General features: G+C 41.1%; 1 protein-coding gene across 7 annotated transcripts in view; it reads left to right on the forward strand.

Annotated features, from left to right (window-relative positions):
• The first annotated feature begins 2,239 nt into the window (after window positions 1-2,239).
• Dusp22 (dual specificity phosphatase 22) overlaps window positions 2,240-27,940 on the forward strand; it is a 62,708-nt gene continuing 37,007 nt past the window's right edge. For 4 of the 7 annotated variants that reach the window (XR_013091661.1, XM_076859104.1, XM_076859106.1 and 1 more), the window contains exons 1-4: window positions 2,240-2,536; window positions 16,762-16,951; window positions 17,029-17,062; window positions 24,905-24,987. Coding sequence is in view for 6 of the 7 variants with exons in the window: in XM_076859104.1 (XP_076715219.1) it covers window positions 16,874-16,951; window positions 17,029-17,062; window positions 24,905-24,987 (195 nt within the window). In the remaining variant the exon portion in view is untranslated. The remainder of the gene's footprint in view (window positions 2,537-16,761; window positions 16,952-17,028; window positions 17,063-24,904; window positions 24,988-27,940) is intronic. The other 3 variants (XM_076859105.1, XM_076859108.1, XM_076859109.1) reach the window with 2 other exon arrangements.

The raw sequence follows: 27,940 nt of genomic DNA on the forward strand, positions 1-27,940 counted from the left end.
GCAATATATGTGATGGTGGCAGTGATGAGAAACTGGAAATGACAGGAAAGAAAAGGAAAATAAAATCTGTAAATGGAGTAGAAGTAGTACTTGGAATTTTTTATGAAAACACAAATGAATTAACAGATTCTACTTTGGATATGAAACATGCTAGTGTTGTTTACCAGTTTCCTTCCTTTTCTTCTTTCTATAATCGGTAGCTAGAGAGAGAAAATTCTTAGAATAGCAAGAGATGAAAAATTTATGTTTATATTGTGTTGTGATGAGAAGTGGTATTGGGCTCTAGGGTTAGGATGGAAGGGAGCAAAGAGAGAGTCTTGAGAAGAATACCTCAAAATTAAAGAATAAGATTAAATTTAAAAATAAAATGTTTAAAAATATGACTCTTTCAACTTCTGGTATTAATTGTCTTCTCTTTTCCCACTAAAATAAAAAGAAAAATTAGGAAATTTGAGATGAGCTCTGGATATGTGGACCTTCTAGAGCCATATTGAATGCAGCCATACTGAGGGCTGATTTTGACTTCTGGGAGATAGGTTCTGAGGAATTGTCAAGCAGATGATCTGAGCTGGAGAAATAAGTTTATCAGGTAAATATGAATAAGAAAAGAAATGTTGCAAATGAATGACAGAAGAAAACTTGGGTATGGATTTGTCATTTATGGGCAAGTGCCACCTCATGAAAAGAAATGTTGCAAATGAATGACAGAAGAAAACTTGGGTATGGATTTGTCATTTATGGGCAAGTGCCACCTCATGAACCGGGGGTACTCTGAAAATTCATCTTTCTACTGGAAACAACAGCCCAGAGATGTTGTTGTCCAGAGATGTGGTGTACAAACAAAGAAAAAGTAGATGGAGTCTGTATGCTTTTCTTAAAAATGTTACCAATCTTCACAATATCACTTTTGTTTTTTCAGCCCACAAGAGTTCATTGATTTATTTGACAAATATTTACTACTCCCTATTTTGTGCAAGGTGACTGATAAAAAAAGTAAGAAAACAAATATGATCATTTCTAATCATGTTAAATGCTATAAAGAAAATATCATAGAGTTCTGTGATCACAACTGGAGGCTCACCTTTAAACTGAGAGGTCAGGAAAAGCCTCTTTGATGAGATGACATTTGGGCTAAGACCTCAAAGACAAGAGGCTGCTACACAAAGAGCAGGAGACCAAGATGTCTGGGTAGAGAGTACAGCACAACACAAGTCCCTGGACAGGATCAAAGCTGACAGGTCTAAGGAACACACAGGAGGCCAGAGCATGCAGCTCCATGAACAAGGAGGGGCCAATTAAATGAGTCAGCAGTGAACTAGTCAGTTTGATAGTAGTGTTCACTCATCAAATAATTTTTTAAGTACCTGCTATATGTAGTCATAGCAAGGATAAAAAATGAAACCAAGAAACCCCTAGCTTGAGTATTCTATGCTCAGAAAGGAACTTAATTAATAATTTAGTAAGATAAAATACCCCCAAACAATTCTTCAGGTTAGAAAGTGATCCATTCCAGACAAAACCCCAATGCTATGTTGTTCAGCAATGATGGGGCTTCTAGGAAGCAACCATATATATCAACATACCTAGGCGCCTATTAGAGCCAAGTTACACTGATGAAGAGACACATCTAAAGCCTAGAGGTATGAGGTCCCTGGCCATTTGCTCCCCCAAATAGGGAGGTCATGCCTCCCCAGAGGTGAGTCACCTAGCCCACCTCTCCCCAGCGGGCTAGCCTTCTCGGTGTGGTGGGTGGGGCAAGGCCACAGGAATGCCCCAGCCTAAATCTGTCACACACTCAGAAACCCCAGAAAGGGGAGCCCCGAAGACTAGGGCTCTGATTAGCACCTGATTCACCAGGCAGGCAAGGCAAGGCAGCGACTGCTGGTAACAGTCCCCTCAAAGTTGTCCCAGGGGAAAAGGCCAGGGGGGATTTGGGGACCCCGGACCACAGAGTGACCTCCCTGACATACGGCGTACAGCGCCTGCGCGTACCCCCAGGCCACCTTGGCTCCCGGAGCTTGGACTCAGATTGCGCGTGCGCGCTGGTCTCCGCGCTGCAGCCACGGAGCCGTCTCCCGGGCTCCTCCCGGTCCGCCGCAGAGCAGCCGCGGTCGGCGGGGGCGGGCGGGGCGCGGCCGCCTGGAATCCAACTACAAGTCCCAGGGTGCGCGCGGCGGGGCGCGCGTTCCGCCAGCCGACTGCGCACGGGGGCGGGGACCGGCAAAGCGAGACCATTTCCCGGCAAAGCCGCGGGCGCTTCTGCCCTGCTCGCGCTGGGAAGTTCCGGGGCGGCTGAGCGGAAAGCCCTGCCATCCATGCTCGATCCCTAGCGCGCGTCGGGTCTCCCGGGCGGTCCCGGACGACAGTCATTGTTATTGTTGTTTATACAGCGAGCACTAACTCCCTCCCGAGCGCCTCTGCCCCCGCCCTACCTGCTCCTCCCTCCCGCAGTAATATGCCATTAGTGAGCCTGCGACCACATTGCCAAGGGTGCTAGAGTTCGCATTCAGCCACCATGGGGAATGGGATGAACAAGGTAACGTGTCTTTACGTCGTTTGTGCTGTTTCTGCCTCGACTTTTCAGCCTCCCTTCCCGCGGGCGTTTGGGTCACCGGGGTCCGCGCCAAGGTGAAGGGCGCTGGCCACCTGCCTCTCGGGACCCGCGTCGTTAACACCAGACGCACCTTTCCTGTGGCGGGCAGAGGGAGGGCGTGGTGGGGGACGCGATCGCCGTCGGTGTTTCTGGGGTGTTCCCCCACCCCACCCGCGGCCGGCTTCCGGGTAAGCAGCCCCCCACCGCCTGCTGCGCCAGCCGAAGCGTTTTGTGGCTGAAACACGCTGTGCCCTTTAAAAGCGTTGACACTTGTTCTGCTGAGATCTCAGCTGAGCTCCGACTGGATGTGGTTTCTTCTTCTCCCCTCCCCTCCGCTCCCAAATTGGGTTCTTGAAGCTTCACCACCCACATCATTCGTAAACTGGTGAACATGGGTGTCCTCTGTTCTGTAATTTCCTCTTTTCTCCCCACATTTTTTTTTTCTTATGTACAGATAAGGGTTTTTTTTTTTTTTTTCCTTTCTTTTTTTTTCTTTTCCTGGTCTACAGAGAAGTTGATAAAGGCCTAAAAACTGAGCTGGTTTTAAATAACGGCTGACAAAACATTCATAGTTGATCTGTCCCTAGGTGATGTGGCTTCTGCTACAAGGGCAACCTGTTGACTGTCTGCTTGTGCTTACCGATGCTTCTAGAAAATCAGTGTTGCTTTCTCTTTCCAAGTCCTCACCGTTTCCTCACAACCCCATTCCCAGGTGACTCTTTTCTTTCCTGTCATCCGAAGGTGCCAGATTCCAGCTCTTGCTTGAAGAGTTACCTGGGTATATTCATGTCGGTCTCAAGGTTAAAGGTTTTGTGATGTGGTACTTGATGGCTTAAAGGAAAGTCTGACAAGACTTTAAGAAGCCCTCAACAGGACAAGGACGTCTTTCCAGGTCTTTGATATGGTCTTGGTAAAATTAGTGTCTAACGTTCTGTTTTTCTTCCTCCGTTGTGTTCCACTTACTCACATCTTCAAATATTCAGCTTCCATATTTGGTGGGTACAACAAGGTGGCTGGCTTGCTTTCTGTCTTTTCTCTCTTTTATTTGTCTCAGCATTGAGGTCAATAGTGGTTTGGTTCTTTCATTGGTAATGTGGAAGTGGGGACTCAAGACAGGGAAGGAAAAGTGTAGCCGATGGAGTCCTGTGTACCTACCAGACCCTTTTCACCCTTTCCTCATCAAGTCTATTGTGTCCTGGAGATCCAGTTCATGAAAGAACTGTGTTTTGTGCCTGCATATCACTCACTGAGATATTTTGGCGACTAGATTTTTTTATTCACACTTCTTTGTTTGGCAAGTGATCAAGTTTGGAAACAGACTCTCTCTCTCTTGGATAAATACTTGCATTGTGTTTCCATTAGCACCGGAATCTATCAACACCATGAGCTTTCTGCTTTTAAAATTAAAACAGTAAAGATATTCATCACATGTTTGAGGTATCCATTTACCTTCCCATTGATTGTGGGCTACCTCGGCTTTCCATAAGTTTGTTTCTAGAGTTTTTCCCATTAAGGTTGTTCCCTCTCAACATCTTTCCGTATTTAATTTGTAGTATTTTATATTATAATTCAAAGATTTATTTAGAAATACAGTGATTGCCCAAGGGATCAAAATTAATTCCATAGCTTTCAGCAATATTCATTTTTTTTTACCTTTCAAAGGGAGTAATTTCTTCTCTATTATAATTATTTTGTATTATAAACAAAACACCATTTCCAATATAGAATGAAGAAACATATGTAGAGAGAGGTTTAGAGACTTTATTAATTAACACATATTGATTGTGTACTTAATAGGCAACAGGTATTGTGCTAGTTGGGAAAGGAGTCCCCGTGCAAGTGACAGAGACAAAGGTCCTTCCTAGAATCTTTAACATAGACCAGTACTTGTCCAATAGAAATATAATATGAGCTATATGATTTAAAATTTTCTGATAGTCATATTAAAAATAAAAAGAAACATGAAATTAATTTTACTAATATATTTTATGTAATTGAATATATTAAAATATTATCATTTTAACATGAGACCAATATATAAAATTATACATGGAATATTTTACATTTTTTTCCTACAAAGTCTTTTAACATCTGCTATGTATATTGTACTGAAATATCTCATTGGAGACTAGCCACATTTTAAGTTCTCAGTGGCTACTCTTTTGTACAACACAGGTTGCTAGGTGTATGTATGTGTGTGTCATAGAAAGAGAAAGAACACATAAAAGGTAAGGGAACTGTCAGTTCCAAGATAGATAATTTCAGGAGAGTGGGGAAAGTAGATCTTTTTTATAGAAACCTAAATGGGGCTTTCAGTCCAAGAAAGGATCTCCCAGGTAAACATACTTGAGATCAGAAAGAATCATCCAATATTACAAGGTTAGTTAATGGCAAAGTAAATTGTTGGAAGGCAACAATTAAGACTTAACTAGAACTTTTCCACCTATCACTTTGTAACTTGTAATGAGACTTCCTGTTTTCCCCAACTGTAAAAAACAAAAGAATGATTGACTTTTAGAATCGATGGAAGGTGCTAACCATGCTTTTTAAAGAACGTGTGTAAATAAAAGAACTAAAAGCATAACTTGGAGTTTGTGGGTATGCTGAGATTCCTGGGACAAAATTTTTTTCTTATCTCATACAAATTGCTCTTCCTTGGCTAAAAAAGGTTTATTAATTAAACAACGCAGATTTGACTGACTGCCCTGCGGATAGCAGTTCTTATTGTATACTTCATGTCCCCGTGGTGGATTTCCATCAGTATGTCCCAGCTTCCTGTGGACTATTCAGAGGATGTGAGGGGAATGGGCTTCTATATTCTGGCCAATTAAAGATAACAAGGAAATAAAGATAGGCAACATAGCAGTTTGGTATATTAGGTTTTGAATCTTATGTCCTGTGCCTGTACTGTATTAAATCTAAGCCTCACAGGAACCTATGAGGTCAGGTCATCTTATCCTGTTTGTACGGATTGGGAAATAGAGACTAAGAATAGAATGACTAAGGTAGAATGACTAAGACCTAATGCAAAATAGTGGTAGAACCGGGTTTGGTCCCCAGTTTTTCCACTGATTTTCAAAGACAGTACAAGTCTTTCCTTTGAGCTACAGCATGAGTTCATCCCAAGCAATTTCTAAAGTTAAAAAAAAAACAAAAAACAAACCTGAAACATCCCCATAGTTTCAAATTAATTACAAAACAAGTCTCCTCCTCTCTTCCTTCATGTCTGATTTTGATAAAAGGGTGTGAAAGTCTCTGGTAAGACTAGTGTTAAATTACATAGGCTATGGCCTGCAAATGTCATGTTTCTATAGAGACTTTGAAAACTCTTAGTTGATTCAAAGTTATCTCAAAGAGTCAGAACCCCCCACATCTTTTGGGAGAGGTCCCACACACTAAACTATCCTCACTGTCATTTCATTAGTCTTTAAGTACTACAATACCCAATTAAAAACAAAGCAAAGCTAAAAACTGGCCTCTGTACATGAGCATTACATCAGAGAAGCCAGATGCTGCTTATGTGCATACCTTTGTCTCCGTCAGCCTTAATAGTGAACTAAAAATGTGTGGAAGCCTTTTCCTAGGGCAGAATGTGAGGACCCTGTGGCTCTACAGCTTGTCCTCCACTGACTGCCAGGGTTAGTTCAGCTCATCACACATTGAGCTGCCTGGTCTGGTGGCTTCTTCCTTCCCCCCTCTTTTGTGTTCTCTGAAAGTGTCCTACCTGGTGGGAATGGAAGTTTTCCTGGTGTTTTTTTTTTTTTAATTGTTCTTTTTAGTTAAATGTGACAATAGGATTAATTTTGACATAATTATAAAAGCATGGGGGCTAGGGTTGTCACTCATTGGTAGAGCACTTGCCTAGCATGTGTGAGACACTGAGTTTGTTTCTCAGCACCACATACAAATAAATAAAATAAAGGTCCATCGATAAACTAAAAGATAAAATAAAAGTATGGGATATACTTTGTTCTAATTCACTCCCCAGTGCTTTACCTCCCTTCTTCCCACCACCTGTTCCTTTTCTCTATTCTACTCATCTTTCTGCTATTAAACTTTTTTTTAAAATTAGTATCTTGTGGACATACATGATGATGAAATTCACTGTGGTATATTCATACATGTACATAGGAAAGTTACGTCAGATTCATTTCACTGTCTTTCCCTATCCCATCCCTCATTCCTCCTCCCTTTCCTCCATCCCCTTTGTCTATCCACTGATCTTTCTTCTGTTCTTTTTTTCCCCTTTTGTCCTGGTATTTCATGGAACGCTTGCTCATGATGATGGGAGGCCACTTTGCAATTAGTGCGTAAGTTTTCCTTGAAAAGCTCACTTAGAAGGGCAGAGCTATGAAAAAGCCTGATCTGAGACATCTCTGCCACTCTGCTGATTCATGTGATCTTGAACAAGTCACTTAACATTTCTGAGCTTCACTTTCTTTTCCCTCCTGAATTCATAGATGTTTACAACTGAAAGACCTTTGTGGTTAGCTTAATCCAGACTCCTTTATTTACTCTAAAAGGAATATAATGTTACCTTTCCTAATTTCTATGTAGGTTCTTGGGAGAAGCAAATGAAAATTTATTAGATGGCATTTTTACAAATTGTAAAGTGAAAAATATGCCCTATTATTAGTTTCTTGGATTTTTCCTATCAATGGTCACGGTAGTGGCATCAGGCCTTGGATATGATGAACACCTGTTTTACAATGGCTCTTTCCACTTTAGAAAGGGAGTATAGTTAAGAAAGGATCGTAATTCAAGGGGAATGGGTACCCCTAGGCATAGAGAAGGATTCCTCAACAACTGCACTGTTGACATTTTGGGCTGCATAATTATTTGTTGTGGGGACTATCCTGTACATTATAGGAAGCCTAGCAGCATCCCAGACTATGACCTGATAGATGACAGTCATATCTTCCCCCCACAACAAAAAATGTCTCCAGACATTGACAGATATCCCTGGGGTACAAACTTGTCCAAAGTTAAGAACTAGTACTCCAGTGTTCTCTGTCTCAGAATCTCCAGAGGTCTGGGTGATCTAGAACTGGATGATCATTAATAGGTAGACTAGAGCTTTAAAGTTTGAGGAGCATTGTTTTTGTAGGGAGGTGGGGTGGGGGATAGAATGTCTAGTGTCTTTGTGTAACTTAGTGCAGCTGTTTCCATCTGGCAGCAAGTGACTTGGCTGCCTTCATAATTCATTCATCTGTCCATTCATCTACTCATCAAATTGTGAATACCTGCTATTGTCAAGGTACATGCAAGATCCTGTAGTGGGAAATAAATATGAAAGATGTTAAGACTCTATTGCTCAAGTTCTGGGCAGCTTACAGAGGAGCCCCTTTACAGGAGCTGAACACATAGCCACAGCTCAGAACTGATGGACCAAAGACTCCACAATGGTGATCTCTGTCCTCTGTCCTCTGCACTGCCTGCTGAATGCTTTCTCTTTTCCCCTTTTAATGTTATATTTTTATTTCACAATGACAGAACTGATATTTGAAGCAATGCTGTGAGGGCACACAAGGGTATTCTTGGATTCTTTCCCTTATAAAAGCATACTGGTTAGACCCATGCCAAATGTCATTAAGAAAGTCTCTGTGACATTTTAACCCTTCAGGGAATCCACCAAAGTTTTCCCCCATCATCCTTGGCTTTGAAACCCAGAAAGTCCTTTCTGACCTAGGAAGAATTAAGATTCCACTCCCAACCTGCTCTCATATCCTTTTGCTGGCTGTTTGACCAGGAATTTATCTCTTACATCTGTTTGGGTGGTGTTCTTAAATTCCACAGCATCCTGGAAAACTAAGAGAAATGTTTAAAAATAAACTCAAAATATTTCCTGCCTTAGAAGCAGTATTCTTTTGGACGTAAGTATTTTTTTGTGGCTCAGGATTTGGATTTTTGTGTTTCTGTATGACCAATGTTCATGCAGTGTAATGTGTGGGTGAGAAGGTTCTTGATCAAGATTAGCCTTCCACCACCACTGGGAGTCTTCACTGTGATCTCACAGTGTTTCCTCAGGAGGATCTTTCTTTCATTACCTATGCCCAAATAGCCTTGCAACAGAAAACAGGAATCTTTTTGAACCAGTAGAATGCAAGACAGCCTGTTCCTCTCTGGTGTGTTAATTCACTTCTTAGTGTGACATATGCTAGGGCAAGTTCTGGGAGACCCATCAGAGAACAAGACATGTACCCTGCTATGGTTTAAGTATGATTTGTCCTTACTAAAAGTCATGTTGAGTCGTGGTCCCCACTATAATGTTGCTGAGAGGTGGTGAGACCTTTTGGAGGCATTTGGAAGAATAATGATTTCACTCTTGCTCTGTTTTTTCTCACTACCAGCTTGCATTCAGATTCTCTGTGCATTGATGGGTTAGTATTATTGTCCCAAATGAGCACTCCATTCCTTCCCAGTCACCTCTATAAGCCATCTTTCTGATCAAAAGTTCTTTCATTTATTTCATTTTCTTACTCTTTATACTCAGATTACCTGCAATAATAACATCAGGAAAGGGAAGGCTCATATTTTTTGAGTTTCAAGCTTGAATTATGAAACCAACTGGTGTAGAAGTTTAACTGTTGATGGACTTTTTATTTAGTTTGCTGGCAGCCAGCCTTCCCTAATCTTGTTTTGTAATTCTGTATGGAGGAGAACCAAAATCTGGCTGCAAAAAGAGGGATGAACAATTCACTTTCTCTTTTTAGCCCTTGAAATTCTAGGTCGCTCTTGTGATCTGAAAAAAAATAAATAAATAAAAATTGAATTAAAAGTTGACTGACTCAACTCTGTTCTCTCTTTGTATTACTTGAAATTATTTTAAATGCATGTAAAATACCAATTTTAGATTATTTTTAGTTAGTTGCTTCTTCTTTCCAGACTTTCTGTCTGCTGATACTCTGCTTCAGCACTCCTTTGGGTCCCTGCTTGTTCCCATACCATCCCCAGTGCTACTGATGTTGCTGGTCACTGTTTCCTACCAGGAAACCCAACCAAGGCAGAGACAGACAACATTTGTTCTCTCTGACTAAGCTCACATCAGGCTTTATCAGTCATCATGTTTTATGTTCCTTCTTTTTCTCGCTTCATCACATTCCACCCTCTTGATATTGTTTATTTGTTTATTTGTTCATTAAAGAAGCATTTATTTGAGTACCTATCCAGCAGAGAACCAATCACATTTAGAAAAAAAAATACAGTCAACCTTCATTTCCTGTGGGTTCTATATCCACATATTGAACTAACCACAGATTGAAAAAATTTGAAAAACAAATTCCAGAAAGTTCCAAAAAAGCAAAACTTGAATTTACAGTATGATGAATACACACTGAATTCTTACAGGTGAAGCAGTGCTTAGGCATAGGGTGCCGTAGCCTCCTGCTGTGTTACACACTTTCATTTGAGCTTTGTACTCCTCATCTCTCATTCTTGTACAATGTGGTTAGGCGTGTGAAGGTTTCTTTTAAACTATACATGTGCAGAGTTTTTTTTTTTTTCTTTCTTAGCACTATTTCCTAAATAATACGGCGTAACAACTACTTACATAGCATTTACATTGTGTTAGGTATTTTAAGTAATCTAGAGATGATATAAAATATATAGAAGAATATGCATAGGTTATATGCAAATACTATGCCATTTCATATAAGGGACCCAATTTTGTCATTCTTGGGATATCCTGGAACCAGTCCTTCAGGGATAACTGAATGACTACTCTGTTTACATGTATGATGCCTGCAGCCGATCATAAGCTAGATGATCATGGGCCATAGCCAGCTCACAGATGTGGATTTATTTTTATTCAATACACTATGTAAGTTATTTTTAAAATTTTTTTTATTTTTCATAAATTGGGCTATTTCCCATAAAACTGGATACCAGTACTTGGGGGCCCCAGCCTGTGTCTCTATGTGGCCACATTAGCTATTGTACCATGGTCACCTCTTCAGATATGGGTGAGACTGGAGAAGGCACTAGGGTTGGGCCTGAGGCTAAAGACATATTTATGCTTAATCCTGAAAGGTCTCAATGCTCCCAAAGTGCAGAATTTATATGTCATGCTGAAAGCTACCCAAGGCTATAAGAGGATTTAAGATGAAGTCACACAACCAACTTTGCACCAAGGAGATTATTTGAGAAATCCTCTGGAAGGACAGGTCCAGTAGTAAGCAGATCACTAGGGAGGTTGTTAGAGTAATTCAGAGGGGAATTGTTGAGAAGTTGAGCAAAGGTGCTCCATTAAAAGAGCAACAAATAATTTGTTGAGGAAAAGAAGTAATTGCTAGCAATGATGAACATTTTTTCATATATTTGTTGATTGATTGTATATCCTCTTCTGAGAAGTGTCTGTTCATGTCCTTGGCCCATTTATTGATTGGGTTATTTGTGGGGTTTTTTTTTTTGTTGTTGTTGTTGTTTTTGGTGCTTAGCTTTTTAAGTTCTTTATATACCCTAGAGATTAGTGCTCTATCTGATGTGTAAGGGGTAAAGATTTGCTCCCAAGATGTAGGCTCTGTATGCACCTCACAGACTGTTTATTTTGCTTAGAAGAAACTTTTTAGTTTGAGTCCATCCCATTTATTGATTCTTGATTTTAATTCTTGTGCCACAAGAGTCTTATTAAGGAAGTTGGGGCCTAATCCCACATGATGGAGATTGGGGCCTACTTTTTCTTCTATTAGACGCAGGGTCTCTGGTTTTATTCCTAGGTCCTTGATCCTCTTTGAGTTGTGTGCATGGTGAGAGATAGGGGTTTAATTTCATTTTGTTGCATATGGATTTCCAGTTTTCCCATCACCATTTGTTGAAGAGGCTGTCTTTTCTCCAATACATATTTTTGGCGCCTTTGTCTAATATAAGATAATTGTAATTTTGTGGGTTAGTCTCTTTATCCTCTATTCTGTACCATTGGTCTATAGTAAATGTTCATCATCGCTTGCAATTAGAGAAATGCAAATCAAAACTACTCTAAGATTTTATCTCACTCCAGTCAGAATGGCAGCTATTATGAAGACATTAAACAATAAGTGTTGGCGAGGATGTAGGGGGGAAAGTACACTCATACACTGCTGGTGGGACTGCAAATTGGTGCAGCCAATATGGAAAGCAGTATGGAGATTCCTTGGAAATCTAGGAATGAACCACCATTTGACCCAGCTATCCCTCTCCTCGGTCTATACCCAAAGGACTTAAAAACAGCATACTACAGTGACACAGCCACATCAATGTTTATATCAGCACAATTCACAATATCTAAGCTGTGGAACCAACCTAGATGTCATTCAATAAATGAATAGATTCAAAAAATGTGACACATATACACAATGGAATATTAAATCAGCAATAAAAGAGAATAAAATCATGGCATTTGCAGTAAATGGATGGAGTTAGAGAAGATGATGCTAAGTGAAGTTAGCCCATCTCAAAAAAACAAATGCCAAATGTTTTCTTTGATATAAGGAGGCTGATTCATAGTGGGGTAGGGAAAGGGAACGTGGGAGGAATAGATGAACTGTAGATAGGGCAGAGGGGTGGGAGGGGAAGGGAGGGGGGAGGAGGTTAGCAAGGATGGTGGAATGTGATAGACATCATTATCCAAAGTACATGTATGAAGACATGAATTGGTGTAAATATACTTTGTATACAACCAGAGATAGGAGAAATTAAAAAGAAAGAAAGAAGTAAATGCTAGACAAGACTTGAGTGAATTCTGGAGGAGGGTGGAATCTCCTATCCTTGTGATATTCAGCATCCTAGAGTGCCATTTGAGCTATTCCTTGCAGGGCAGTTATGCATTTGTTAGTCAAGGTAGGACGGGAATGACTGTGCTGTACCCGTGACTTGCCTCAAGGTTTTGGCTTGCCTTTCTGCATTTGTGCCATTTTTCTGGATTAAAAGTCCACATCAAGGACCTGGTTATATGCAACAGGTTCCAGATGCAGCTGCCTTAGGTAGAACAGGGCAGATGGCCAAGAAGTCAGGAAAAGCAGACATAGGGGCTGCCCTTCCTAGAAAGATCCTGTAAGTGGTTAGATGAGAGCATTTTGGGGGCTGCCCAAAATGCCCATGCTGTAGCCACAAGGTGCTGAGTGTGCCAACAGCACATACCTTCTGCTGCCAAAGAAGATGCTCAAGTTGTCCCCAGATTTATGGTTTGCAACAGGCCTTTTATGGTCCGCACTCAGGTCTTGTGTCCATGCCAGAGCTGCAAAGTCTTATATGAGCAGGTGTCTGGTACTTGCAGCCTCTGTAGTAAGAGGCTTTGCTTTCCACCAAGCTTGCTGTGGGAACGTGGGGAGGAGGGTTCACCAAACAGGAAAGGGCTTCAGAGCCTGAGAAACCAATAAAAGAAAGTAAATGTACTTTATAGACTTTGTGATTTTTTGAGCATACTCAAGGGATGAGGAACCCTAAACACAGAGGACCTCTTCTCTGTTTAGGGAAAATACTGAAAGAAAAAGAAAAGATGATAGAGCAGGATGGGACAAGGGTTTTGGAAAAATGAGGATTGCCTGGCTTGGTTGTAGATCGCAAAGAAGGGGAGTTTCAGAGGTGGTTTGGAACCACCCTGTGTTTTATGGTTCAGATTTTAAATGCCTACACACTAGGCATGACTGCCGTCTGTGGAGCTGTTGGGAGGTGGTGGAACCTTTAGAAGGATGGCTCTAGTGAAGGGAAGTCAGGTGTGTCTTGGAAGGGAATCTTGGGATCGTAGCCCATTTCCCTCCATGCTGCCATGATGTAAACAGTCCTCCTCTACCAGTTGCTTCCCACCATGAGGTACTGTGCCATCACAGGCCCAAAGCAATGGGGCCAAGTGACCATGGACTGAAACCTCTGAAACCATGAGCCAAAATAAATCTTCCCTCCTTTTAGGTGGTTTATCCCAGGTGTTTTGAAGTGACTAACATACTATGGAAACCATGTTGAATTTTTATTTGAAATGTTTGCCCATTGTTTTTTTAGCAGAGGGGTTGTTACTGAACATTTTCACCTGGAAAATAACCCAGTAAGAATTTGACTTTCAAAAATTAATTCTGTGTGACAGAGAATAAGTTCAGTGGCCACTGCTGTAGCCCATGTATAAATTAGAGATCTGGATTTGGGCTTAGAAGAGAGGGAAGTGAGGATCTTATTCACCTACTAGAAGGAAATTGGGAAGCAAGACAGAGGGTTCATGATGGTTGGTGGGGGGCTTTCCATTCAAGATGACTGGAAGAAGGTGGTACAATCAAGAGGCAGGAGAAATTGATAATGGTAATGGGAAAATAATAAGCTGTTTCGGAGAGTCCAGCAGGAGTTAAAGATGAAGGCTAGAGCTGAGTTCCCATAGTTGGATTTAGGAGTTATAAAGTGTTGGCTCTAGAACATTAGAGTGCAGAGATGATCTAATCTCATTGCTTCTTTTATTTTAAAAATAATGTAAAATATATTAGTTATGTTTAGTAGAGAAGGTAGTGGGAGTACAAAAAAAAAAAGAAAACAAAGCAAAAGTGTGCCATAATCTTTTCCCCAGAAATCCCTCTTGCCTACCTAGAAAACAAAGGGTAAACTGAAGTAATGCATGTACATGATTAGAGCATCTAAACCTTATGCAAAACAAAAAATGCAAAAATTACCTTCCCAGACTTCTGACCCCCAGGATCCCTTGCACAGAGGTGAGCATGGTAGTAAAAGCATGTACTATATACATGATTTTACCTTTTATTTTTTTGCATGACATTTCCAAGATATATTAAGGAAAAACACTTAAGATCTTCTAACAGTTCCATGCATTTTAAACATCTTAGTGGTGTTTCATTTTGTGGCACTTAAGCTACAACCCTGAAAATGTCCAATCACCGCAGTGTCAACAGCATAGGACCAGTCCTCCCTGCTATCCAGCCATTTCCTCCCATAGAGAATAGACTTCCTCCTTCAGGCTATTCCACTGCTCCCCTACCAGTCCCTCCTTCTCTCCTGGCCTGTTTCTCTTGGACAGCAGATCCCCTGAGTGTTAGGCCTCCTGAAAGTCTTCTGTGACCCCCAAATGATCAGGTCATCTCTACCTTTCCTGTGGGATAAGATCCTTGAGGACAGGACTGTGTATCTTTTAGTCAGACTTGTATCCCAAGTGTCATAACAGGAACTAATAAAACACTTGACCCTCTGTCTATTGTGAGAGCATTTTGTGACATCGGGCCTGCAAACATGCCTATAACTGTCAACTGCATGAAGATAGAGCCATTTGCAATCACATCTAGAAAGAAAAATTATTCTGACCCTTATTAAAAATGGCAGGGAGGACTTTATTCAGGACTATTGCAACAAGGGGAGAGATTGAACTCAACTCCCAATAATATAGGGCAAGTGGGGATTTAAAGTCGAGGAACAGGGCAAGGAAGTGGATGGAAAAATTCTAAAAGAAACCTGATTGGATATTAAGAATGAAGGAAAAGGAGCTTGGTGAAGGTCATGGGTCAGGGATTCTCCTTAGACTTGCTTATTTACAGAATTATTTGCTCTCCCTGGACTCCATGGGCCAAGGACAAGGTCTGGTAGAGAAAAGGGCTCAAAGGAGCCTGACTAAAGTTTGGTCAGAGGGAGTTCTTCTCACCATTAGCCAAAGGAGCCATGCGATGGCCTTTAATATCTAATATCACATCCTAATAAAGATAGGAGAGGCCCTGGGGAATCAAAGTTCACACATGGAAGAGCTCTCAGCCTCCATGAGCTGCCAGAGAACATCAGCTTGGCCAGTCTCCAAGATGAACTTGCATTGTTCTTATGTTTTAAAGCAGGCATGATGAAAAACCTACCCCACCCTTCCTCCCAGGAGAATCCTAAAGACTGCGTTTCAAGAAAAACCTGTCAAATGTTGAGCTCCTTAGCAATGGAACTGGTGTCTTCCTCTGAATATTGTTTCCTAGTTCTTAGCTACAGAGCTAACCTGGCCTGCCTCCTGCTGTGACCTCCATCGGGCACATGACTGACCTTGAGGATCCATGGGACACTCTTCAGGCTAATTTTGTGTCCCTGGGTATTGAGTCATCCAGAGCAATCCTTCTGCCGCCTGCCCAGGTCTCTTCTGGGTTCTGCCTTTTGTCCCACAGTAATCACTCACAGTGTCTCTTTTCATTCCCAGAAGTGTTTCAGTTTGGCTGGTTGGCCCCTGACCTCTCGGTCTACACAGAAGCTAACCCTGTGGCTCTGCCAGGTACCACAGGAGACCCCCTGCAGTGATTTGATCCATGTCATGGGTTTGTAGCAAGGCAGCCAATAGTCAGGAAGATGCCTGATGAAGTCAGCGCATGTGAGGAACATGACCACAGGCTGCTTTTGGCTTCTCAGTGGGAGTGGATGAAAATAGGGACCAGGAGAGGCCTGAGCTGGCAGCGGGTGGGTGCTGACAGGAGGGTGTGGCCTGAGTATCTGGGCATCTGCAAAACCAGTGAACTTCACGTACCTTCAGATCATAGCAGCAATGTTTAGATTTCAGAGCAGTGTCCATGCAAAGGACTAGCAAGATAAGAATTTTGAGCAAATGTGTATCCTTATCAGCCTAAGGATATTGAGTATATTCGTGCAGTTATCAATTCTTTATTGAATGAAAATCATATGGTCCAGGAGCCAAGGCTGCAGCAGTCAGTGACAGGGTATGTTTGCTACTCAGGGGGCTTTCCAGTGCAGCAGAGGATGGGCCTTGGCATGCCCTGCCACAGCATCACTGAGTGGGGGACATTGATGCAGTGTCACCCCCCAGTCTTGGGGTTCAGGACAGGCCTCACCAGGGTGAGTTCACAGCTGCCTGGCAGTAGGCAGAACATGTGCAGAGGCTTTGGGCAGCAGAATTTAGGGTTTGTCAGGGCCTTCAGAAAAGTGCAGTAGAGGAAAAGGTAGGCAGGAGGGTTGGGGGAGGGGACTCTCAGATTGCCTCAGCCCTTGAGGGAGGACAGCATACAGTTTGGGTCTTAAGCTTAGTGAGTTGATTGTCACACATGTGCAGCCATCACCAGGTCCTTTGAGCAGATTTCCTACTGGCTGTGGGCTTCTAGGGTTCAATCCCTAGGAACACAAAAAAGAAAGAAAAAAGACTGCTGTTTGAATTTGTGAGCTCATGTTCAGATGGATGGTGCAGTCTTTATGATTTCTCTGAATAATGTTTATTTCCCTTTCTACCCTAGGAATCCTGGTCTACTAGGACTCTAGTACCCCTAATCAGCCTCAAAAAGAATTGAGCACAAAGAGCTGACAACTGACAGTCTGGAGGCTGGAGCTGAGAGTGTGGGGTCCCCTATGCCCTCTGTCAGGAGAGTTTCTAGGAAGTGGGTGTGGCAGGTGACATACCAGGCTGTACTGGGTCTCACAGTGCAGGTGAGGGCTCCACCTCTGCACAACACTGTCTGTCTTCTTGGGGTCTACGACACTCACTTCCTGTGTCTCTCTCCTAGATCTTGCCTGGCCTGTACATCGGCAACTTCAAAGGTGAGTTCTCTTTTTAATTATTGAGAAAATCTGCCATCTTAACAATTTTTAAGTGAATAAGTCAGTGGCATTAGCTACATTCACTCGGTTGATTGTGTAACCATCATGACTCTCCATTTCCAGAACTTTCTCCTCTTCCCATTAAACACAAATTTCCTATTTTCCCTCCCCAGTCCTTAGCAGTGTAAATCAAACTGTAGTTGTCCTATGACTGGCATATTTCACTGAGGGTAATGTCCTGAGTCCACACGCATGATAGCAAGTATCAGAATTTCCCTCTTTTTAAAGACTGAATAATATTCCATTGTGTAGAGAGACCACATTTTTTTTTTCTATTCATCTGTTGGTAGACCATTATATTGTTTCCATCAAAAATAAGTTCACTTTTTAAAAGATCATTTTTAGACTCCTCATAATATGATTTGCAGGCAAGGTGTAAACTGTCTACACTCATCTGTCCTGGAAGTAGCCATCATTTGCACCCATGTCCTGACTCCTTAGCCAAGGCTCACTGAGTGGTGTGGGGCTGTGTAGTTGCCAACTTGACCTTGGATCCTCCTCTTAACTCTACCCTTCCTGGAATATTATTATCAAAAGATAATAAGCAACAGGCACATTTAGCAGCAATGTAGCTTATTTAAATAAATCCTTTATTACTTTTATTTTCGAACTATGGATAATAAATTTCAGAAGCATGTTTTTTTAAACAATCATCTGGGAAACATGAGTGCCAATTTTGTTGGAGTTGACCTCCCACACATTTCTTTGCTGATTATTCAGTATTTATTGATTTTCAATCAACTATTGACTATTTTTGACTCATCCACAGAACCAAGCAGATGGTGGGCTTCTAGGGAGGGGACTGGGCCTTCTGCTCTGTGACATTTGAGTTTGGGTAAGTGAAAACACTGGTCCCTTAGCACTGAGATGAGGCACACTTAACAGGATGGATGAACCTAGGAAAATCAGGCAAGTCCACACCTGTTTTGGGTTGGAAGCACCAAATCTGATCATATGAGGCCAGTTCTCCTTCCCCCAATAAGCCGGAAGATAAGCAGAATCAAAACTGCTCCTGTTTTCAGGGCTGGGGATATAGCTCAGTTGGTAGAGTGTTTGCCTTGTATGCAGAAGGTCCTGGGTTCAATCCCTAGGAAGGCAAAAAAGGGAAAAAAAAAAAAAAACTGCTCCTGTTTTCTGGCTGCTACTTAAATTTGTGAGTTCAGGTTCAGGCTGATGGTGCAATCTTTATGATTTCTCTGAATAATGTTTATTTCCCTTTCTACCCTGCTGTAGGACTCTAGTACCCCTCATCTGTCTCAAAAAGAATTGAGCACAAGGAGCTGACAGCTGCTAATTACTACTAGAACATGTTAAAAATAGTACTGGAGTTCCTAAATTAGTAAGCTCAGTAGTTCTGAAAAAGCAGTGAGTACTTTGTGGTAGCCAGGCTGGGTGCCTGGTGGGATATATTAACCAAGCAAATATCTTTAGAGAGTTATTTAGTGAGCTACTGTTAACTGCTTTCATGGGGGTCATCTTTAGGTTTGAGAACAGAGTTTAGGCTATGTTCTTAAAATTCCTAGGTATGTTTGCAAATGAAAATTTTAAATAAACACAGACCAAATTTAGTACTTCTGTCAACAGTATATCAGAATTTTAACCTGACTCATAGAAAGCTATCTTCTTTTAGAGGGGTACGCCATGCACAGCATTAAGAAAATGTTTGAAACTCTTTTATACTAAAATCCATATTGTGTTGTTAAGTATTCAATGACACAGGAATCCTTTACAGTTTTGGGGTTCTCGTTTGGGGTTTTACCTATTAAGGGTCTTATTCTAAGCACACCTCTCCCTGTTCAAGTGTTTGATCCTTTGCCGGTGCCTTCAGTTATTCTTATTAGTATGTGATTGTTTTGTATTCAGTCAGTAATTCACCAAATACTTATTAAATACCAGGCTTGAAGTTTACCTAAAACAAAGGAATAAAGGGCATAGTTTAGCTCACAGTAGAGCACTTGCCCAGTGAGTGTGAAGCCCTGAGTTAGATCCCTGTCCCTCAAAAAAAATAAAACAAAGGGATGTTAGTGCAGTGCATTGGCAAGAAGCAGGAAAGAAAAGTCATGTTTCATCTCTATAGTGCTGTGAGTTAACCCATCCATTCTGCTGCTTGTTGAAAGCTGGCCCTGTGGATATAGGCAGGTGTTCTCATCCAAGAATATTCAGAGTCCAGGGACAGGTAGGGAACAGGAAGGGGTCTGCAGAGAGATGTCAGATGGCTTGCCTTGGAATGCCGGGTACCCCTCTACTCACAGCCAGTTACATGTCCACAGATGAAGTATATAGTCTGGGCATGCAAGGTGGGATGGTGACATCAGTCTCATGGGCCATCCTGGTGAAGCCGAGCCAGACAGCACAGTTATGCTATTAGCTCAGCGTCTGGTGCCTGATGAAGGAAATTTTCACTCCTATCTGTAAAGTGTACCACACTTCAGGTTGTCACTGTCTTGAGAATAATATAGATGCTCATAAAGTATGGATACCTTGCTGTATCTGTAGCGGACAACTGGGCAGTGTGAGTGAGCAAGGGTGGAAGCCCAGGAGAAAACGTGGACTCTTTCTTGCTCCAGGAAAATTAACCCAGTTATTATCTATGCATTAGTATGGTGTCTCATTTAGTCACTTACCCTTCCTTTTAAATTATAAATACAGTAAACCTAGTGTAATACAACAAGAAGAAACGTATGAAGAAAACTAGTCACTCCTCTTTTCTGCCCCATCTCCTTCCCTCCCACTCCTCCACTCCACCTTCTCCTTTCTTCCTTCCTTTTGTCCATACCCCCTCCCTTCCTTAATACTCTCTGTCCTTCCAGTGGGATCTCCTACATATTGTCTTCAACTCCCTTTTTTTCCCCCTTCTCTTTCTCCAATTTTGCGTTGAATCACAGTTTTCCAGCATCTGGTGATTTTCCACCTCAAACCCAGCCCTCAGAGCCAGGTCTTGGAGGCTTTGCTGGGAGCCCTCCATTGCAGTGACCTGTACCCAGCAGCAAGTTCTGCCCAGGTGTCAGGAGGAAAAGCAGGGAGTGGCAGCGAGAAAGAACCACTCCTGCCTGGGCTAGTGGGTGGGGTTCATTGCTTCCTCACAACTTGGCACAGGCAAATGTAGATGTCAGCTGACAAAGAAAGCCCTCATTGTTTGAAGATGTCCACAAAAATCTAGAAGGGTGGGAACAAGCTATTCACTGTGTGTGGGGGGGTAATATGCATGGAGTTCATGTTCAAGGTCACAGAGCTTCAGTTCCGTGTCTGCTGGTGATACAGACTGTATTAGGTAGTGGGTCCCAGTTGTTCAGACAAGGTTGAATGAGCAAACAACTTCATGGAGTCTGAGGTGGTCTTCTGTCAGCTTAACCTGGGTTTGAATGTCTTTGCAGCCAGTGTGAATTTGAAAACATTCAGAGGTGACACAGATTGAGACCCATGGAATAATAATAGTGGTAGTATATTAGACTGTGTAATTTATTTATTTATTTGAGTACCAGGAACTAAACCCAGGGGCATTTAGCCACTGCGACTTTTATTATTTTATTTTATTTATTTTATTTTACAGACAGTGTATAACCAAGTTGCTTAGGGCCTTGCTAATTTGCTAAGGCTGGCCTCAAATTTGCACAATCCTCCTTCCTCAGCCTCCCAAGTCACTGGGCTTACCAGCATGAAACACTGCTCTGGCTTGGTACTTTATAAAGAAAACAAATTTATTCAGTTCACAGTTCTGGAGGACCAATTGCATGACACCAGCATTCTCACAACATGGTAGAGAAATCAGAAAGGAAACTGGGTATGCACAGAGGGTCCAAGCATGTGGGGAGGCCCCACTTTATAACAGCTTGCTCTTAGGAGAACTAACTCCTCAAACCCAGAATTAATCCCCTCTGAGAGCAGATCTGATTACCTTCTACTAAGCTCATCTCTTAAAAGTGCCAGCACCTTAGCAACACCACAATGGGGATCAAGCTTCCAGTGCATAAACCCTTGAGGCACAAACCACATCCAACCCTTTGCAGATGATGAAAATGACCATATGTTTACCACATATCAGGCACTGTTCCAAGCCTTTTTCTGTCATTTAGTCCTTACAGCAGTCCTTTAAGGTGGGTACTCTTACCATTGTCCCTCATTTACAGATGAGGAAAATGAAGCATAGAAAAGTGTTCCCAAGGTCAGCACCAGAAAGCGTCAGAGCCAGGGTGTGGTCAAGATGAGAGCAGGTTGGCTGCCCCGTCTCAGTTCCCACTCCAGGTTGGAAAGTGTCTGGCTTAATGTTGACCCCACCTACACCAATTTCATAACTCTAGAAGTTATAATTCAAAACTCTAGATGCCTTTAAGTTAATTTCTCATTAGGAAGTAGAACATAAAACAAGATTGGAAGATTGTTTGGAAATGATTCAGCATGTGGCCTGGGCTCAGAGCAGAGCAGAGGGTGCAGGCTTTACTTCCCCTGACCCTGGAGTCTCTGAAGTAGAATGGCAAGTACTCCAGAAGTTTTTCATACCCAAACATCCATTTTTCTAGAGGGTGTGTTGAGAGGGGTGATTTCTAATGCATGCCCCAATATAGTTTTGTTAAATTTTATTCAGAGATGGTTCTGCTTGTCTTTTGCCAGACTAGCTCATTTCCCGTGGCCACTCTGGTATTCCCCATACCTTAGGACAGGCTGCCCCTGCTCACTTTCGTTATCAGCCTAAGAACAAGAGCTGTAATTCCCCTTCCTAAGGAAGCATGTGGAGTCACTTTGCCCTTTTGAGTACAGAGGCTCAGATAAGCTCCCTGATACCCCAGTAAGGTCTTACCAGTATCCATGGGGCCTTCCTTGCCAGGTGGGGAATAGACAACCCAGAGGGGACAAAACTGGTGGACATTACTATTTCAGTGCTCACTTTATGTAAAGAAGGTATTCGTTTCTTCAGAAGTCATGGAAGCCTCCAGGGTAAACAAAGGCAGGAGTACGCAAGAGTCCAAGGGCCCAGAGAGGTCTTGGCAGACAGGAGAAAAGAATTTGGTTAGAAATCACCACTGAGTAATTGGCTGTTCATGTTACTTATTAACACATTTATACTTGGGAACAATATTTTTAAAGTTTTATTTTTCCTAATTATAAAAGTAATGTGTGCCAATTAGTAAAACAGATCAACAAATCCAAACATGATTGAACAATACTAAAGAAGATGAGACTTCTCAATAACCCCATATCCTGAGACACCTGTGGCTAATGTCCCTCTAGATTTTTTTTTAACATGTGAATTCTAACCTCTAACTTTCCTGTTGGTTATGAACTTGTTGCTTTTTTTATTCCAAGTGACTCTGAGTAGTTTTTAGAAATAGTATATACCAACACTCCATGTTGGGCTCCATTGACAAGAGGTCAAAGGTCACTCACTCCATGCCCTCCAGGTCTTGGTTGCAAGGCACACAGGAACTGGGGTTCTTATTAAAGTACAAATTTTAATTACAGAGTAGGTCTGAGGTGGGCCTGGGAATCCACATTTCTGATACCATGCTGTTAATTGGGAGGCTGCTGGAAACTTACATGCTTGTGCATATGCAGGCTGGTGCACCCTAGTGGCTCCACTTTGAGCCTAACATCTGTATTCATGACCAATCCTATGGCCCTAGGTTGCCACCCAGAGAAACCAATGATTTGATGTCAGTAAGAAGACAAGATCTTGGGAGGAGGCATGGGGAAATGTGGGTCAGTAGGCGCTAAGTTACAGTTAGATAGAAGCAAGAAGTTCTGTTGTGCTGTCATATAGCAGGGTGACTGTTGGTAATGATAATGTATTGTATCTTTCAAAAAGCTAGAAAAAACGATTTCGAAAGTATTCATCATAAAATAAAATAGATGTTTGAGTTGATATGTTTAATCTGATTTAAATATTTTACAACATATACATGCATCATAAGATCAAATGACACCCCATTCATATGTACAATTTGTATGCTTGTATGTATCAAAAACTAAATGTGAAAAAAAGGAATGAAAAGCCCATTGTCATCCTCTAGCAGTGTTGAGTGACTCCCAAATTCATGGATGGAGCCTATGGGAAAAGGTAATCTCAAAGTAGTGCACCTGTGCAGGTAACACTGAGTGAGATAAAGCAGGCAGCAGGAGAGCTGCATCGGACTGGGTCAGGTCACTTCCCTTTTCTGTAGTCCATGGTTTGTATGTGGTATTGATTGGGTTCTGTATTCACATCTGTATAACATTATCCCTAAACCACCTTTTAAAAATCTTAATCTATATTATAAAATTATATTTAGATTATGATTATGAGATAAGTTGTGTAGTGCTGGTTTCACAACTCTGTGAATGTACTAAAAATCATCACACTGTACACTTTTAAAAAGGTGAATTTTTATGGCATGTGAATTATATCTCCATAAAGCTATTATAAAAAGAAAAAAGTATAGTCTTCACTCCATATCTTCTGGGGATTGGTTCCAGAATACCCCATGGATACCAAAATTTGTGGATGCTCACATTCCTTATATAAAATTCCATAGCATTTGCATATAACCTACATACATCCTTTGTATATTTTAAAATCACTTCTAGATTACCTATGATACCTAATACAATATAAATGCTATGCAAATAGTTGTTATACTGTGTTGTTTAGGGAATAATGACTAATAAAGTCTATATGTGTTCAATATAGATGCAGTTTTTTTCAAATTTTTTATCTGATATTGCAGAATGTGAAACCCTTGGATATGGCAGGCCCATCATACATTTAAATAAATATTGGTTGTTAAGATTCAAATGCTGGAAGAATTAGAATCTGGGAGAACCCTGGAGAAGACCATCATATGAGCCTGCTTCATCAGTCTGTTCCCATTTGGCTACATTGTCTGTGGGCTTCAAAAGCTCCAATTTATCTTGTTTCACTACTTGTCTAAAAATACACATATTGGCAATGATTGGCGAAATGCATTTTAGTATGAATGTGGGAACCAGCTGCCTATGGATTCCTAAAGGATTCCTGTTCCTGCCTGTGTTAGTCAGCTTTCTGTTACTATAATAAATATAATAGGCAGTCAACTTACCATGTTTTTTGGCTCACCATTTTGGAAGTTTCAGTTTGTGGTTGTTGAGCCATTGCTTTGGGGGCCCATGGTAAAGTAACACATTGTAGTAGGAATGCATGGTATCATATGCAGATAACTTAATAGTCCATTGACAACTGATAGACAATTTTGTTTGGAATTTCTAAAATATCTTCCATTTTTTCCTTTCCTTGGAAGTGAATATAAATATATAACCAAACCACAGTCTTACCTCAGTCTAGACTTTTCCCGGCTTTTGATGTCAAGGTCAAGAAATACCTAGAAGTTTCCTCTGTCTTGTAAGTGATCTTTAGTATTTAGTTTCAAGTTAGATCACTAATCATTAAGAGGTAATTGGGCTTTTAAATATTTTAAACATCTTTATTGTTACATGTCTCGTATAAAAAGACTGACCTGAGGATGAGTGGCTTATACATGCTGATTATAAAATGACCTCATAAAATGACTGTTCTTGAACAACAGCCATCATGATCATAATGTTTATTAATTTAAATACATTTTAAGTTTTAGAGCAACACTTTGGATCAAAAGATATGCCAGTCAGAAATAAATTTAGGCAAAATGCATAAAGTAGTAGCCCTAAATTCCTTCCATTTGATTGTTCTAGATAGGGTCAATTATGAAATTTCAAGAAAGAAATGTACAAGTCATGTTGTGTTGTAATTAATTTGCAGAGAATATTAAATTGTCCATCCCCTTTCTTGGATGACAGATGCAAGAGACGCAGAGCAATTGAGCAAGAACAAGGTGACACATATTCTATCTGTCCATGATAGTGCCCGGCCCATGTTGGAGGTAAGAGAGAGCCATGTATATGTTCTGTGAGAGCCCGTGCATGCATTTGTATTCTGCATATGACATTAATGAAGGCAGCTGTATTCTTTCCGACATGAGTGTGCTCCTGTGATTGCTGGTGGTATTAATTTGGGGCTCAGTTCAAGTTTATGTTTATGTTCTGCCTGTGGCCTGGTGGAAGGGCGTGTCCTTCTTTCTGATTGTACTCCTGCTGTATTGCTGGTTTGGCTTTCTTGGTTAAATGCCAGAAAATTAAACTGAGGTTCCATTTCCCTCTGGGTTTTAAGGACATTTAAAATCCATTTTCAAGACACAGATGTAGCTCAGTGATGGAGAGCATGCTTAACATACCCAAGGCCCTCTGTTTGATCCCCAACACCACAGGAACAAAAGTAAAGAAATAAAATAAAATCTATTGTCATTCTTTCAAAATTATTTCTAGTTTTAGAAACCATAAGAATTAAAGTTTATTATTCACTCCTACCCCTACCCCCTTGTAAACTCAAGGATCTACCATTTGCATTCAGGAGTAAAAGACAGTGGAAAGGAAATTGTCCCTGATAATTTTCCAGCACTACTCTGGGATGGAGACTGTTAGTGTGGAAATTGTCATGTTTTACAGTTTTGGGTAAACAGGGTGTGTCTGCTTGTACACTAATTCCAAAAACATCTTCAATTTACCCTGATGGATGGTTTGAGCTGTTGGCCAGGAGTAAAATCTATTTCTGTTTGTTAGCCTTGACACAGCCCAAGTTGCCTCTTTTTAGAAAATAACGCATGTATGGTTGTGATGTGTGTGTTTTTCTATTTTAGGGTGGGGTGTTGGAAAGGGAGGGTTGCTTTGTTCTGAAAGAAATAATCCTGGTTCAAGCTGTATTTATTGAAATTCATATTGTACAAGAGTAGGTAATAATTTTTATGTTAAATTTATGTATTTTCTTTAGCCATTAGAGCTGACAGATTTTGGTTAGTGTATAACAAGCTAAATCAAATAAGGATATAGAATGATAAATGATTCTATTAAACAGTATTGTACCAGAGAACCAATCATAGGTGGTAAATAAACCTCAGTACATCCCTCCAGATCTGGGAGCTATACTTCCTTCTGTTGTTTTAGCTCATAATTTTTTTGCTAAAGTTTTAAAAATTTATTTGGAGCATGATTTTATCAGAAGCAACAGCAGAACTTTTTTTTAAGTCGATATTTCTTTGAAAATATTGGTTTTATTTTTAAAACCAATAATAATCATTGCTGTTTAAAATATAGCCAAGCTATGGCCAAGTTAAACTACAAACTGGTCTTGATTGACTTCCTCTTAAATCACAAAAGGAGACTTGAGGTTTCCTTTATTTTAACAAATTACATAGAAGCTTCCTACCCTCACCCACCAGGCCTGCCTTGCCACTTCAAACACCATCTTATAGAACATATCATGTGGCCGTGGCCCTTAAATCTTTCCACGTTGTTAGTTCTCTGTAAGATACAAGGTCTTGGAGTGTTAGAAATGAGATAGCTCCAGCCCGTATCTGTCCCACCTCTACCTTCTACACATAGAAACCACAACTGGAGAATGAAACAAGTAGGTACAAAGAGACCACTGTTTGCATAAAACCTCAGAGCTGTGGGCAAACTATGTGTCTTCATCAATCACTACAGAATCTTTTTTATTCCCTGGATATATTGTCTATAATGATAAAATTCTGCCTTGAAAAAGAAAGAAGGGGGTGGGAAAGGAGAGAGGGTGAGAAGGAAGAAGGGAGGAAGGGAAGGGTTATGTGACCCTTCTGTGGTGGCTTTTACTTAGAAACATCCTATTGCATTCTTTGGGCACTATTGTTACCTTAACCTTATAGTAACTTTTTCCATGTGATTTTATATTTTTTAAGGGTTATATTGTAGATTTTAGCATAACATATTTAAACATTGCCCATCTTATTCTATTTATTTTTAACATCACAGGTAATTCTTGAATATGTTATTTTAAGAGTCATCATTAATCTATTCCTGCACACATGGGGAAACCAGGGCACTAGAAGTTATTTGAGCTGACGTGCCCATAAGAGTACAGAGTCTCAGAGGTTTCAGAGCTTTGTTCAACAATCCTCTGTCTAAAATTTTAAATTCAGTTCATGAGTCAGCCTAAAATGAGTCTAGGACATTGTTGGAGCTGGTAGGGAATTCACAGAGGGATTTTATTCTTCCATAGGTCCAAGCTGTGGGAGGAAAATAGGGTAGGGACGGAGGTGTGAGGGGAGAGTATAGGGGGTGAGTTGATCCCCTTGCCTGGTAGGGGACCCTAAATGATGGTTGAGGAACAGGTGTGGGAGAGGAACGAACTAGCCCCCCTTCATTTTATGAAATCTTCAAAACCAACTTGTTTACTGAATGGCCCCTAATTTACTTTGGGCAGCTGTAGTCTGGGGATGGGAATAAAGTGGAGAGGTGGGTACCATCTAAAATGGAAGGATTTGAGGGCTGTTACATCCAGGTAGCATACTAGGAAGGTAGGCATTGAGCACTTCACTGTAGATGCTTCCTTGGTTCATTTCCAACTTATATTTCAATGGGTTTTAAAGCTCTAGAGTACTTTGTATCGATTTTCAAGGGCTTTTAGAATCTTTAGGTCTAATTCTATTGCAAGGGCAGCTAAGCAAGAGAGGATAGGCATATTGAATTTGGTTTCTAGAAATGAGGAAACAGATCAGAGGTTTTCAGTATTCTCAAAGGATAGGCTATTGAGTCAGGTATGGTGGCACACACCTGTAATCTCAAGGGCTGAGATGGGAGGATCACGAGTTCAAAGCAAGGCACTAAGCAACTCAGTGAGACCCTGTCTCTAAATAAAATACAAACTAGGGCAGAGGATGTGGCTCAGTGGCCAAGTGCCCTGGGTTCAATCCCCAGTACCAAAAAAAAAAAAAGAATAGGCTGTTGAACAGTGGGCCTAGGATA

Source organism: Callospermophilus lateralis, chromosome 6, assembly GCF_048772815.1.
Source record: "Callospermophilus lateralis isolate mCalLat2 chromosome 6, mCalLat2.hap1, whole genome shotgun sequence".
NCBI classification, from domain to species: domain Eukaryota; kingdom Metazoa; phylum Chordata; class Mammalia; order Rodentia; family Sciuridae; genus Callospermophilus; species Callospermophilus lateralis.